This window comes from Schistocerca gregaria, chromosome 8, assembly GCF_023897955.1.
Source record: "Schistocerca gregaria isolate iqSchGreg1 chromosome 8, iqSchGreg1.2, whole genome shotgun sequence".
Lineage (NCBI taxonomy): Eukaryota > Metazoa > Arthropoda > Insecta > Orthoptera > Acrididae > Schistocerca > Schistocerca gregaria.
The window spans coordinates 71,863,686-71,877,499 of record NC_064927.1 but is presented as its reverse complement, the minus strand read 5'-3'; the positions used below and the strand labels follow the sequence as shown (position 1 = coordinate 71,877,499).

Here is a 13,814-nt window from a genome sequence, read left to right as displayed (position 1 = left end):
AGAGATTCTGAAATCAGATATTGGATTGCAAGGCATACCCACAAGCAGATATATACTCAGATCACAATTTAGTAATGACAAGGAGTAGGCTGTAGTTTAGGAGACTAGTCAATAAGAATCCATGTATAAAGATGATACATGATCTGCCTGAATTTCTCTAAGGCTACAGATACTGTAATAATGAATAGCTTAGAAACCAATTAAGTTGAAGAGGAATGGATGTCTCTTAAAAAGAGCAATCACAGAAGTTTGTAATGAAAAATGTAGGTACAAGAAAAATAAATGCGAAGGAACTGTTGATGACCCAAGAAATACTTCAGTTGACCAACAAAAAAAGGGAGTACGAAAATGAGCAGAAAAATTCATGAATATGAAGATACAAGTCACCTGGGAAATAAATAAATAGGAAGTGTAAGGAAGCTAAGGTAAAATAAATGTATGAAAAATGTGAAAAAAAAATCAAAGAAGAACGATTGTTGGACTGACTGACTTGGCATACAGAAAAGACAAAACAGCCTTCAGTGAAATTAAAAGCAGGCGTGGTAGTATCAAGAATGCGACGGGAATTCCATTGTTACATATAGAGGAGAGAGAGCAGATAGGTGAAAAGAGTGCACTGAAGGCCTCTATGAGGGAGAGGACTTGTCTGATGAAGTGATGGATCTCTCTCTCTCTCTCTCTCTCTCTCTCTCCCCCCCCCCCCCTTTTTTTTGTAGGGTTTTAGGGAGCTCAACTACTGAGGTCATTAGTGCCCAGTCACAAATGTAAGTGCACATACAATCCGGTAAAACTCAATTGGGGGGGGGGGGGGGGCAAAGTTCTTACAAAGACGCAGATAAAATAATTAAAAGAGTTAGATGTCTTTGGACAAGTCCATCAAAGTAATAAAACTAGGAACACGAGCAGCTGCTCAAGCATCATCAGCTAAAATTTCCTGTAGAGTAGAGGCAGGGACAGTACAACACGAGATTAATTAAAATGGGGACACGACAATAAAACATGGTGCACTGTCAGTGCATTACCACAAGCGGACTGGGGGTGGCGTCACTGGATAGCAGGTAGCAGTGGCTAAACCAGCAATGGCCAATCCGCAACCTGGCCAAAATGACCTCCTCTTGCCGAGATGGTCGGGAGGACGTTGTCCAAGCTGTTGGGAACAGTTTTATGGCCCAGAGCTTATTTTCTTGAAGTGAAGACCAAGTATCCCACCATGATGACACAAACCTCTTACAAACAACCCCACTAATGTCAGACGATGGGACACAAAGGGAGGCTGGCTGAGGGTGGAGGACTGCAGCCTTCACCGCAGCATCAGCAGCCTCATTCCCAGGCACTCCTACATGGCCTGGAACCCACATAGAGCCAACAGGAGAGCCATCATCAGCAAAAGAATGGAGGGATTGCTGGATCCATTGAACCAAGGGATGGCAGTGGCGGCGGATATACTGAATGGCCTGAGAGAGAGCAAAAAGCTCGGCCGTAAAGCTGGAACACTGGTAGAGGAGCTGGTATTTAAAGGTGACTTCCCCTACGACAAAGGCACCCAACACTATTGTCAGTTTTGGAGCCATCAGTGTAAATAAAGGTGTTATTGGCGAGTCGCGCAAAGTTTGACAAACCGTGAGCAATACACTGCATTCGGAGTAGCCTCCTTCGGGAGCGAGCGGAGGTCAAGATGAATGTGAACCGGAGCCTGTAGCCAAGGTGGTGTCAGGCTCTCACCCTCTCTGACGGTGACAGGGAGGGCAAAATCCAATTGTTGATGCAGGCGACGAAAGTGGACTCCAGGGGGCAGCAGAGCAGACACATACAATCCATACCGACGGTCGAGAGAATCGTCTAAGGAGGACTGATTAGAGGGGTGGTCAGGCATTGACTACAGCCGGCAGGCATACCGACAAAGAAGTACGTCACGCTGGTAGGTCAATGGTAATTTGGCAGCTTCAGCATAAAGACTCTCGACGGCACTGGTATAGAATGATCCGGTTGCAAGAAGTAAGCCCTGATGATAGATGGTGTTGAGACGGCATAAGAGAGAGAGCTGAGCAAACGAGTAGACAAGGCTCCCACAATCCGGCTTTGATCCGACTATGGACCGATATAAGCGAAGCAGGACAGTGCGATCCGCTCCACAAGATGAAGCACTCAGAACACGGAGGACATTAAGAAAACGTGTACAATGGGCAGCCAAATAAGAGACATGCGGAGACCAACAAAGTTTCCTGTCCAGTGTGAGCCCTAAAAACTTCGTTGACTGCACGAAGGGGAGAACAACAGGGCAGAGATGTAAGGATGGTGGAAAGAATGCTTTATATCGCCAAAAGTTGATGCAAACCATCTTCTCTTCAGAGAACCGGAAGCCATTAGCCACACTCCATGAGTATAGGCTGTCAAGACAATGCTGAAGACAGCGCTCCAGGAGGCATGTTCCCTGGGCACTGCAGTAGAACGCAAAGTCATCGACGAAAAGAGAGCCGGAGACATTAGGTGGAATGCAATCCAAAATGGGATTGATCACTATGGCAAAAAGGGCTATGCTCAAAACGGAGCCCTGAGGCACTCCGTTGTCCTGGTGGAAGACGTTGGACAATACAGAACCCACATGTACCCTAAACATTCAATTTGTTAAAAATTAATCAATAGAAAGTGGCAGGCGACCACGTAGGCCCCACCTGTGCATAGTACACAGAATAACTCCTTTCCAAAAGGTATCGTAAGCCTGCTCCAAATCGAAAAACACAGCTACTGTTTGGCACTTTCGCAAAAAGTTGTTCATGATGAATGTCGACAAGGTCACAAGGTGGTCAACAGCGGAGCGGCGTCGATGAAAGCCGCATTGAACATTAATAAGTAGCCGTCGAGATTCAAGAATCCAAACCAACCAAGCGTTAACCATGCGCTCCATCACCTTGCAGACACAGCTTGTAAGAGAAATTGGGGGTGCTAACTAGAAGGAAGGTGTCTATCCTTCCCGGATTTGGGTATGGGAACGACGATGGCCTCACACCAACGCACGGGAACCTGACCTTCGGTCCAGAAGCAGTTATAGGTACGAAGAAGAAAGCATTTGCCTGCCGGATAAAGGAGTGTCAGCATCTGAACTTGAATGGCATCTGGCCCCGGAGCAGAGGACCGGGACAGTGCAAGTGCACGTTCGAGTTCTCCCATGGTAAAGAGGGCATTATAATTTTCCAGAATCAGCGAATGGAAGGAAGGTCGCCGAGCCTCTTCTGCCTCTTCTGCCTCTTTTCTGGGAAGGAAGGCAGGGTGGTAATGGGCAGAGCTTGGAACCTCCGCGAAAAAGCGGCCGAAGGCGTTGGAGACATCCACAGGGTCCACATGTACCTCATTACCGGAAGTCAGGCCAGGTATCAAGGAGTGGGCCTTAACGCCTGACAGCTGGTGCAGGCCACCCCAGACGCCAGAAGAGGGAGTAAAACTGTTAAAGGAGCTTGTGAAAGAGGCCCAACAAGCTTTTTTGCTGTCTTTGATGACGCGACGACATTGCACTCTGAGCCGTTTGTAATTAATACAATTCGCCAGTGTAGGATGGTGGCGAAATGTGTGTAAAGCACGTCGTAGAGCAGGGATAATGTCTCTGCAAGCCTCATTTCACCAGGGGACTGAAACGCGACGTGAAGAAGAGGTAGTACGAGGAATGGAACGTTTGGCAGCATTGATGATAACAGCCGTGAGGTATTCAACCTGACTGTCACAGCTGAGAAAATCTTGGTCCGGAAAGGTCACCAGGGAGGAGTGAAGTCCCCAGTCAGCTTTCGGTATGTTCCAGCTCGAGGGACGTGGGGATGTGGTGTGGTGCAGGAGACGAATGACACAGGGGAAATGGTCGCTCGAATAGGTGTCAAAAAGGACATACCACTCGAACCGACAGGCAAGATTGGCAGAACAGATCGAGAGGTCCAAGTGGGAGTAGGTATGAGTAGAGTCCAAGAGGAAAGTCGGGGCACCAGTATTGAGGCAGACAAGATTGAGATGGTTGAAGACATCCGCCAAGAGGGAGCCTCTCTGACAGGATGCAGGAGAGACCCAAAGGGGATAATGGGCATTGAAGTTGCCAAACAATAAAAACGGCGGAGGAAGCTGAGCAAACAGGTGCATCATGTCAGCCTGACTAACTGCGTATGACGATGGAGTGTAGACAGTACGAACAGAAAAAGTATAGGCAGAAAGAGTAATACGGACAGCTATTGCTTGGAGTGGGGCGGTCAATGGGATGGGATGGTAATAGACATCGTCCCAAACGAGCAACATCACCCCACCACGAGCTGGAATACCGTCCACAGGGGTTAGGTCAGATCGCTCGGAGATATAGTGGGTAAAAGCAATACGGTCAGTTGGGCATAACTTCGTTTCCTGGAGACCAATGACGAGCTGACAGTGCAGGTGGAGGAGCAGTTGTAATTCCTCCTGATTAGATCGAATACCTCTTATGTTCTAATGTAACAGAGCCATCTCGATTCAGAGAAAGGGGGAACAAAACGGGGGAAGAGCTGGTCACCTCGAAGGCCACGGAGGGCCAGGTTTCGAGGGAACATCGCTACAACCGTCGGGAGGCGGATCCTGTTCCATCGAGTCGTCGCCAGCTGTGGCCACATACCTGGGTTGTGCAGGAGGGGCAGCATTGTCCACTGGCGACAGGCCTGCTGAGTGCCTGGCAGCAGAGCATCCTGGCGAAACTAAGGATGGCTGGGAGCAGCGACTGTCGGATGGAGCATCAGACGAAACATGCTGGGTTGGAGAGGGGGATAAAGACTACTTCTTTGAAGCCTTCTTGGAAGACCGATGAGTCACAGGGATGGTGGGCTGGACACGAAGAAAGTCCTCACGCTCGGGGTCCTTGTATGAACGCCGGACCTCGGTAGCCAAGGTCCGTATCATTTCCCCGATGGACACCTGAGAAGAGGATCGCTTCTCAGGTGGAGGAGGAGGAGGAGGAGGAGGAGGAGGAGGAGGAGAAAGGGTGGCCCCTGGGGCAGAGGGGCAGGGGCCGCGAGGGAGGAGGATTTGGAAGGGAGAAATTTGGGAAGCGGAGGCATAGACCCAGGATGGGGTGCGGAGGTGGTAGGGGGACAGAATAGGGGTGAGGATACTGCAGAAGGAGTGGACATGACTGAAGCAAACAACGACATCAACATCGTGGGATGGAGGTGGTCATATTTCTTCCAGACCTCAGAATAAGACAGACGGTCCAAGGATTTCAATTTTTTTATCTTCTTCTCCTTCTGATAGGCGGGGAAGTCGAAAGATCTAGGCGAGTGGAGGCAAGGACAACTGATGCAACAAGGTGGCGGGGTGCATGTATGTCCCTCACGAAGAGGACGTCCACAATTGCCACAAACGGGCTCAGCTTTACATCGTGATGACATGTGCCCGAAGCGCAAACATCGAAAGCATCACATAGGAGGCGGGACGTAAGGTCGCACATCGCACCGGTAGCACATCACCTTCATCTTCTCCAGGAGAACATCCCCCTCGAAGGTGAGGATAAAGGCCCCAGATTCGCAAAAAGTTAGGTACAGATTTATTGATGACATCTTCATGATCTGGACTCACAGTGAACAACAACTCCAGAATTTCCTCTCCAACCTCAACTCCTTTGGTTCCATCAGATTCACCTGGTCCTACTCCAAATCCCATGCCACTTTCCTTGACATTGACCTCCATCTGTCCAATGGCCAGCTTCACAAGTCCGTCCACATCAAACCCACCAACAAGCAACAGTACCTCCATTATGACAGCTGCCACCCATTCTATATCAAACTGTCCCTTCCCTACAGCCTAGGCCTTCGTGGCAAACGAATCTGCTCCAGTCCGGAATCCCTGAACCATTACACCAACAACCTGAAAACAGCTTTCGCATCCCGCAACTACCCTCCCGATCTGGTACAGAATCAAATTACCAGAGCCACTTCCTCATCCCCACAAACCCAGAGCCTCTCACAGAAGAACCCCAAGAGTGCCCCACTTCTGACAGGATACTTCCCGGGACTGGATTAGAATCTAAATGTGGCTCTCCAGCAAAGATACGACTTCCTAAAATCCTGCCCCGAACTGAGATCCATCCTTCATGAAATCCTCCCCACTCCAAGAGGGTCTTTCTGCCGTCCACCTAATCTTCGTAACCTCTTGGTTCATCCCTATGAAATCCCCAAACCACCTTCCCTACCCTCTGGTTCCTACCCTCGGACCGCCCCCCGGTGTAAAATCTGTCCCATGCACCCTCCCACCTCCACCTACTCTAGTCCTGCAACCCGGAAGGTGTACATGATCAAAGGCAGAGCCACGTGTGAAAGCACCCACGTGATTTACCAACTGACCTGCCTACACTGTGAAGCTTTCTATGTGGGAATGGCCAGCAATGAACTGCCTATTCACATTAATGGACGCAGGCAGACAGTGTTTGTTGGTAATGAGGATCACCCTGTGGCTAAACATGCCTTGGTGCACAGCCAGCACATCTTGGCACAGTGTTACACCATCCGGGTTATCTTTCGCTCCCAGGATTGGAATGCCTCCTTACCCTCTCCCTTAAAACCCACATCCTTTCATCTTTCCCTCTCCTTCCCTCTTTCCTGATGAAGCAACCATTGGTTGCAAAATCTTGAATTTTGTGTGTATGTTTGTGTGTCTATCACATCCCAGCACTTTCGTTTGGTAAGTCATCATCATCTTTGGTTTAGTTATATTTTTCCCACGTGGAATATATACACAATACGTAAACAGATGAAGGGAACAAAGAATATCGACACCTTACAAGTTACAATGGCAATAAAAGGCAATTATGAAGGCAACAAATATATAAAAGATTAGTTTTATAGAGCCAAATAATGCTATGTCATGTTTTCTCCTTTAAAATGCATTTAGCAATTACATAAAGATTATTTCTTCTAAGGTTAAAAATTTAATACTAATTGCAGTGCAAAAACTGTAAGGTGCTCACTCATGGAAGTTCAAATAGTACACCCACCAATGGGTTAAACCAATTTGTCAATATTTGCTCCACCTTGAAATCTTAAGATCTGCTTGGATATATGTGCAGTATCTTTTAAGGTAGTACTTCATTACAGAATAACAGTATCAACTGTGTAAAGTGGATTGTTCACATATGCAAAATAATGGTGGCATATCAGTGGGTCCTATTATATTCCTAGAAAGCCTCCACCATACATACATGAGCCTTACTGGTAAAAATGATGTAGCAAGCATAATGAGCTTTGGCAATGTCCCATTTAGTATTAAAATGCCTGAGGATACACTTATATTAAATCATGACTTACACACACTTAATGATTATGCTCTCTCTCTTTGGTCTGAATAATTTTAAAGTTTACACATCCATCCAACACAATAATATTAGAATGATAACATCCTCACCTAACACCTCTTCTAGTGGCAAACTTTCACACCCAAACACACAAATATGACATCAATATTTACAACCCTGAAACAAGACAGATTGCTACACACCACACAGAGGTGCAGCATCAGGGGCTGTGCTGCCACATACAGTTGCAGCAGGGAGGAGCTGGGAGAATAGCAGGAATGTGAGACTGGAGTGGGAGTAAAGAAATGGAAGCAGCATACAAGGACAGGCACTAGCAAAGCCTGATGCCAGGGAGGTTATGGGAATCCAGGATAGCAGGCTGGTCCAATGTTTCCATCTATGCCTTGTCAATCTCACAAGCAGGCACAGACAGTGTAAGCTACCCGTGATATGACCCAATTGCACACATTCTGGCAACGCCTGAACTAAAACAAAAACTAATGCTAAGTGTTCAATGTGCACCCTGAAGCGCACACTACAGGCAGACCCCGACAGAATGACATTATTGGTTGGAGTGTCTCATGGTACACAGCTTGCTGTCACTGCTTATTGCTTCCTTGAGTACCACCATTGTAGTCCCTGTCTCCAACTCCATCACACATCAATATTTTATGTACAGTATATGTAATAAAGAATTATGCAACTTTCTGCAACCTCGGCAGCAGACAGGTGAACTACATATCACTACTCTTTTGGTCATCTAAATTGCTGGAGCTGCAGAACAAGTCTTTCTGTAATGCCACACAAACAATGAACATTTATCTTCAGCTATTACTGTGCAGCTCTCCCCCAAATTCACAGCAATTTTCATAACAGCCACATTATCTCTTGTATATCTCTACTTCATATATAACGTTCACTTTCATTTGTCTGTCTGCCATATTTAACTCTAAGCAAATGCATATATAAACTTCGTTTATGAAAGAGATCACTTACCACTACAGCATACAAATTGTACTTTAAATCAAATGGGTCGCTGCCATCAGTAAGCCGATGTTGGTGGAAATCTTGTAGGGCACAATCTACCACAGGAGTTTTGACGAGTGATGTCGACACCAGTCTTTCACGTGAATTCAATGGTAGCGTCAGATCACCATTGGGAATATGTCCATTTCCTTTGGCACTGTTATGAGTATTTAGTTCAGCCTCTAATTTTGGTTTTGATATATTTAAATTGTTGTCAACTATCTCCCTATGGTTCTGAATTAAATGTGATAGTATATCACCATGATTTTGCACTTCAGACTCATCAGTCAGTGACATGATGTTGGATTCGATGTTACTGTCATCCTTTTCGGAGTTTTGCCTGAAAATAGAAAGACATTACTCCAAGTGAAAGAAATGACCAATCACAGAAAGAAATTGATGCAGTTTTCTCTTGTGAAGAACTTACTCCTTTTCAGCATATTCCCCCTTTAGTTCTTTGTGTCTGATGACCGTCTGTTTAGGTACCGAAGCAAGGTAGGCTGTTGGATCAAAATTCCTGAATGGAAAATTCACAACCTTCTGGGACTTTACCCACTTCCCATTAACAAACTGGAACCTTTTCAGATGAACAATCTAAAGAATTAAGAAGGAAAAATGCATTGAAAATGAAATTTTTCTTTAATATAATGAAAACAATTATTCCATCAAGACATTGCACTACTAAAAGTTTGACATTCATGAGATGGTAGATTCATGAGGAGGCAGTGACACCATTAAAAGATAAACAATATCCACAATGGAAGTTGTCATTTATGTGTTATTAACATACGAGGCTAACAGCACGACAGACCTCTGCATGTTCAGTATCATGCATTAGAAATGGTTCCTCATCTAAGGCTACAATCTCTTACATTTTTAAAATGAAACAAAATGTGAGAAATGCTATTGGCCAGTGATGCACACAATGAGCAGTGATGCACACAATGGGCAGTGATGCACAATCCATAAAAGTAAACAAACATCGCTTTCAACACAAAGTTACACTTATTTAACTGGCACAGAAATGAAAACTGCATTTACAACACAAAAAAGAGCTCTTAGAATAATCTATAGCTTAAAAAATATAATCCTGTAAATTTCACGTGATTGAGCATGGCATTCTAAATGTTCCACGCTTATTCATTTATGAAACTATCTTATTCACAGGGAACTATATCTTGAAAACAGGCAAATTACTGCAGACTAAGACTGTACTCAACTACTATACCAGGGGGAAATAAAAAATACACCAAACACATCTTAAAATAAAATTGTATCTGAGGAGCATAATTCTGATTAGTGTCACACTACACAATAAGGCACCAGAGCAAATAAAAATTGCTATGTAACCAATATTAAAAATGAAAATAATGGCATTTCCAATGAAGTAATGTCTCTCTTCTGTAAAACTAAATGTTATTCAAACAATTATTTTGTACGAAAATACACCTACTTATTTTGCTGATTCTATATATTACTTTTTCCTTACTTTGATCTGTCTAATATCAGTCGCAAAATTTTTGTTGTATGACAATGGACCAATAAAAATAGGCAATGCCAATTATATTAATGTTAAATATCTTATTGGGATTTTATCTCTAGTAAAATCTCTTTATGTATAATATTTTCCATCCTTACAAAATATATTACATCCTAGTTAACTATTAATCTTCTCCTGATGGATATGAGTTTCCAATTACCACACACAACAGAAGACTTCAGCAAAGTCAGCTTTTTAGAGGTAGTTATTTTATCCCATTAAGAAACACATTTCCCATATTCATCATCAGAATAAGTGTGGTCCTTTTTGTCATAGGCTCAATGTTTGGAGACCAATCTGGAAGGGCTTCCATCTGTATTTTGTTAATTGCACACTGAGAAAAACTCCCCTCCGCTGTCTTTTTAAGATACGGTGTCCATATTATGTTATCAATTTTTGGATAATATAATCCAATCTTCATATGTCCCCAGAGTTTCCATCATTAACTGAAAGCTGCATATGTCATTCGCAAAATTTAAGAAATGGCATAACATTTCTACTAGAAAGAATCTACTACTACTGCATCTACATTCATACTCCGCAAGCCACACAACGGTGTGTGGCCGAGGGCACTTTATGTGCCACTGTCATTACCTCCCTTTTCTGTTCCAGTCGCGTATGGTTCGCGGGAAGAACGATTGTCTGAAAGCCTCCGTGCGTGCTCGAATCTCTCTAATTTTACATTCGTGATCTCCACGGGAGGTGTAAGTAGGGGGAAGCAGTATATTCGATACCTCATCCAGAAACGCACCCTCTCGAAACCTGGCGAGCAAGCTACACCGCGACGTAGAGCGCCTCTCTTGCATAGTCTGCCACTTGAGTTTGCTAAAAATCTCCATAACGCTATCACGGTTACCAAATAACCCTGTGACAAAACGCGCCGCTCTTCTTTGGATCTTCTCTATCTCCTCCGTCAACCTGATCTGGTACAGATCCCACACTGATGAGCAATACTCAAGTATAGGTCGAATGAGTGTTTTGTAAGCCACCTCCTTTGTTGATGGACTACATTTTCTAAGGACTCTCCCAATGAATCTCAACCTGGTACCCGCCTTACCAACAATTAATTTTATATGATCATTCCATTTCAAATCGTTCCGCACGCATACTCCCAGATGTTTAACAGAAGTAACTGCTACCAGTGTTTGTTCCGCTATCATATAATCATACAATAAAGGATCCTTCTTTCTATGTATTTGCAATACATTACATTTGTCTATGTTAGGGGTCAGTTTGCCACTACCTACACCAAGTGCCTATCAGCTGCAGATCTTCCTGCATTTCGCTAAATTTTCTAATGCTGCAACTTCTCTGTATACTACACCATCAACCACGAAAAGCAGCATGAAACTGCCGACACCATCTACTAGATCATTTACATATATTGTGAATAGCAATGGTCCCATAACACTGCCCTGTGGCACACCAGAGGTCACTTAACGTCTGTAGAGGTCTCTCCATTGATAACAACTCGCTTTGTTCTGTTTGCTAAAAACTCTTCAATCCAGCCACACAGCTGGTCTGATATTCCGTAGGCTCTTACTTTGTTTATCAGGCGACAGTGCGGAACTGTATCGAATGCCTTCCGGAAGTCTAGGAAAATAGCATCTACCTGGGAGCCTGTATCTAATAATTTCTGGGTCTCATGAACAAATAAAGCGAGTTGGGTCTCACACGATTGCTGTTTCCAGAATCCATGTTGATTCCTACAGAGTAGATTCTGGGTTTCCAAAAACAACATGATACTCTAGCAAAAAACATGTTCTAAAATTCTACAACAGATCGACATCAGAGATATAGGTCTATAGTTTTGTGCATCTGCTCGACGACCCTTTTTGAAGACTGGAACTACCTGTGCTCTTTTCCAATCATTTGGAACCTTCCGTTCCTCTAGAGACTTGCGCTACATGGCTGTTAGAAGGGGGGCAAGTTCTTTTGCGTTCTGTGTAGAATCGAATTGGTATTCCGTCAGGTCCAGTGGACTTTCCTCTGTTGAGTGATTTCAGTTGTTTTTCTATTCCTTGGACACTTATTTCGATGTCAGCCGTTTTTTCGTTTGTGCGAGGATTTAGAGAAGGAACTGCAGTGCGGTCTTCCTCTGTGAAACAGCTTTGGAAAAAGGTGTTTAGTATTTCAGCTTTACGCGTGTCACCCTCTGTTTCAAAGCCATCATCATCCCGGAGTGTCTGGATATGCTGTTTCAAGCCACTTACTGATTTAACGTAAGACCAGAACTTCCTAGGATTTTCTATCAAGTCAGTACATAGAATTTTACTTTCGAATTCACTGAACGCTTCACGCATAGCCCTCCTTACGCTAACTTTGACATCGTTTAGGAATTCTGCACTAATCTCTCTAACTCTTATATCCTCATATCAGATATCGAATGAATTGAACAGATTTTGTGACATCATCAGAAGCAAAGCAGAGAGCCAATATTTACTGCACTACTCTCCCTCATATTCACAACATTTGTTATTCAGATAGTGGGGGGAATTACCAAATTTTTGTAATACGTCAATACAACTACCATTTTTGAGAAAGTTGTTGAAAAATGCAATTTCAATGTAATTGATCACATTGTATTTAAAATTAACTTTCATGTCCCAAACAACCTTATTTTTAATTATGCACCCCACAAATTCATCTTGGCCTTTACTCACTTATTCTTCAAATGTTTGAGTATCTATGATGCAATCAACATTGAAGTTAACTCATAGTTGAAATATACATACATACTATACATTACTAACAAATGTACAATGTGATTATACAAACCAGTATTGGAGGTAGCCTCCATATCTGAAGCTTTTTGCTTGCCAACTGATGTTGGCCACATTTTGAGCAATAATACTTTTCATCTTCCCCAAGATGCTCTTCTTTTGTGAAGGCCTCCAAGCAAAAATCCAGATCAATTGGCTCTGACTGCTGTTGCCGTGTCAATGGAACACTTTCGTGTTCCACAAAAACCTGAAGAATTTTGAGCAATGGATCATTTCAGAATTTCCTTTGACAATATGATGAAAATTTATCATGCACCAATAGATTCTATTTTGTTGCAAAACTAATTTTGAAGGATTTATTTTCATTAAGCTAATTAAACAGGCAGTGATTAATGTGATGCTACAATACTATAACAATCAATTTGTCATACATGCAGTAATTTCTCTCTTGTAATTTCAAATCTAAAAAATAAGTTAAGTTTTGTTTCTAATACAATGAGAAAACAAGGATTTATCACTTTCGCACTAGGTAGAAGAATGTCACAGAGTGATAGGTATGTTCACAGAATAGGTGCAAAGTTGCCTTGATTTAGAACACACACACACACACACACACACACACACACACACACACACACACACAATTTTCCAGTGCTGTCACCTGACTGTAGTTATCTTGTCTGGGGTGGGCTGTAAGAAACCTAAAGGTGTGTGGAGTGGAGGAGAGAGAGGCAAGAAATGGGAGGTGGTCTCAAAAAGGTAAATGCCAATAGGAGAAGAAACTAAGTTAAATTTGTTGCAAGGCTTAAGCTAACTCTTAACTGTTCACAATTTGCCCTCCTCCTCCTCCTCCTCCTCCTCCTGAAGTGCTACTGAGCTAGCTATCGAATCTACAAAATATCTTTATCCAATCTTACACCTCTCAAACTCATACCCTTTCCTTCCTGTCTCCCCCAATCTGTCACCTCTCTGTGGAAGTCCCAGATATAGGAATAGTCCTGCAGAGTCCTCTACCATCTCCTACTGTGGCAAAGTCACTTGCAGTGAGGGGAGAAAATTTGTAAAAAGCATCCACAACTTTAATACAGCTACTGGGCAGTGGTCCATGGGGGTATTGGCATGAATAAGCTACAGACTTTCATGAATGGACATTGCCAAGATGGGGTCAAAAGCCATCTAAACCACAAAAGCATTTAAGTATATGGCACAATATAATGTATGTTAGTACAACATCTGCTTC

General features: G+C 43.5%; 1 protein-coding gene across 1 annotated transcript in view; it reads right to left on the bottom strand.

Annotated features, from left to right (window-relative positions):
- LOC126284103 (ubiquitin carboxyl-terminal hydrolase 32) overlaps positions 1-13,814 on the bottom strand; it is a 203,137-nt gene that overhangs the window by 17,950 nt on the left and 171,373 nt on the right. Inside the window, exons 26-28 of the mRNA XM_049982761.1 lie at positions 12,630-12,821; positions 8,739-8,905; positions 8,282-8,651 (exon numbers count right to left, since the gene is read on the bottom strand). Of these exons, the coding sequence (XP_049838718.1) occupies positions 8,282-8,651; positions 8,739-8,905; positions 12,630-12,821 (729 nt within the window). The remainder of the gene's footprint in view (positions 1-8,281; positions 8,652-8,738; positions 8,906-12,629; positions 12,822-13,814) is intronic.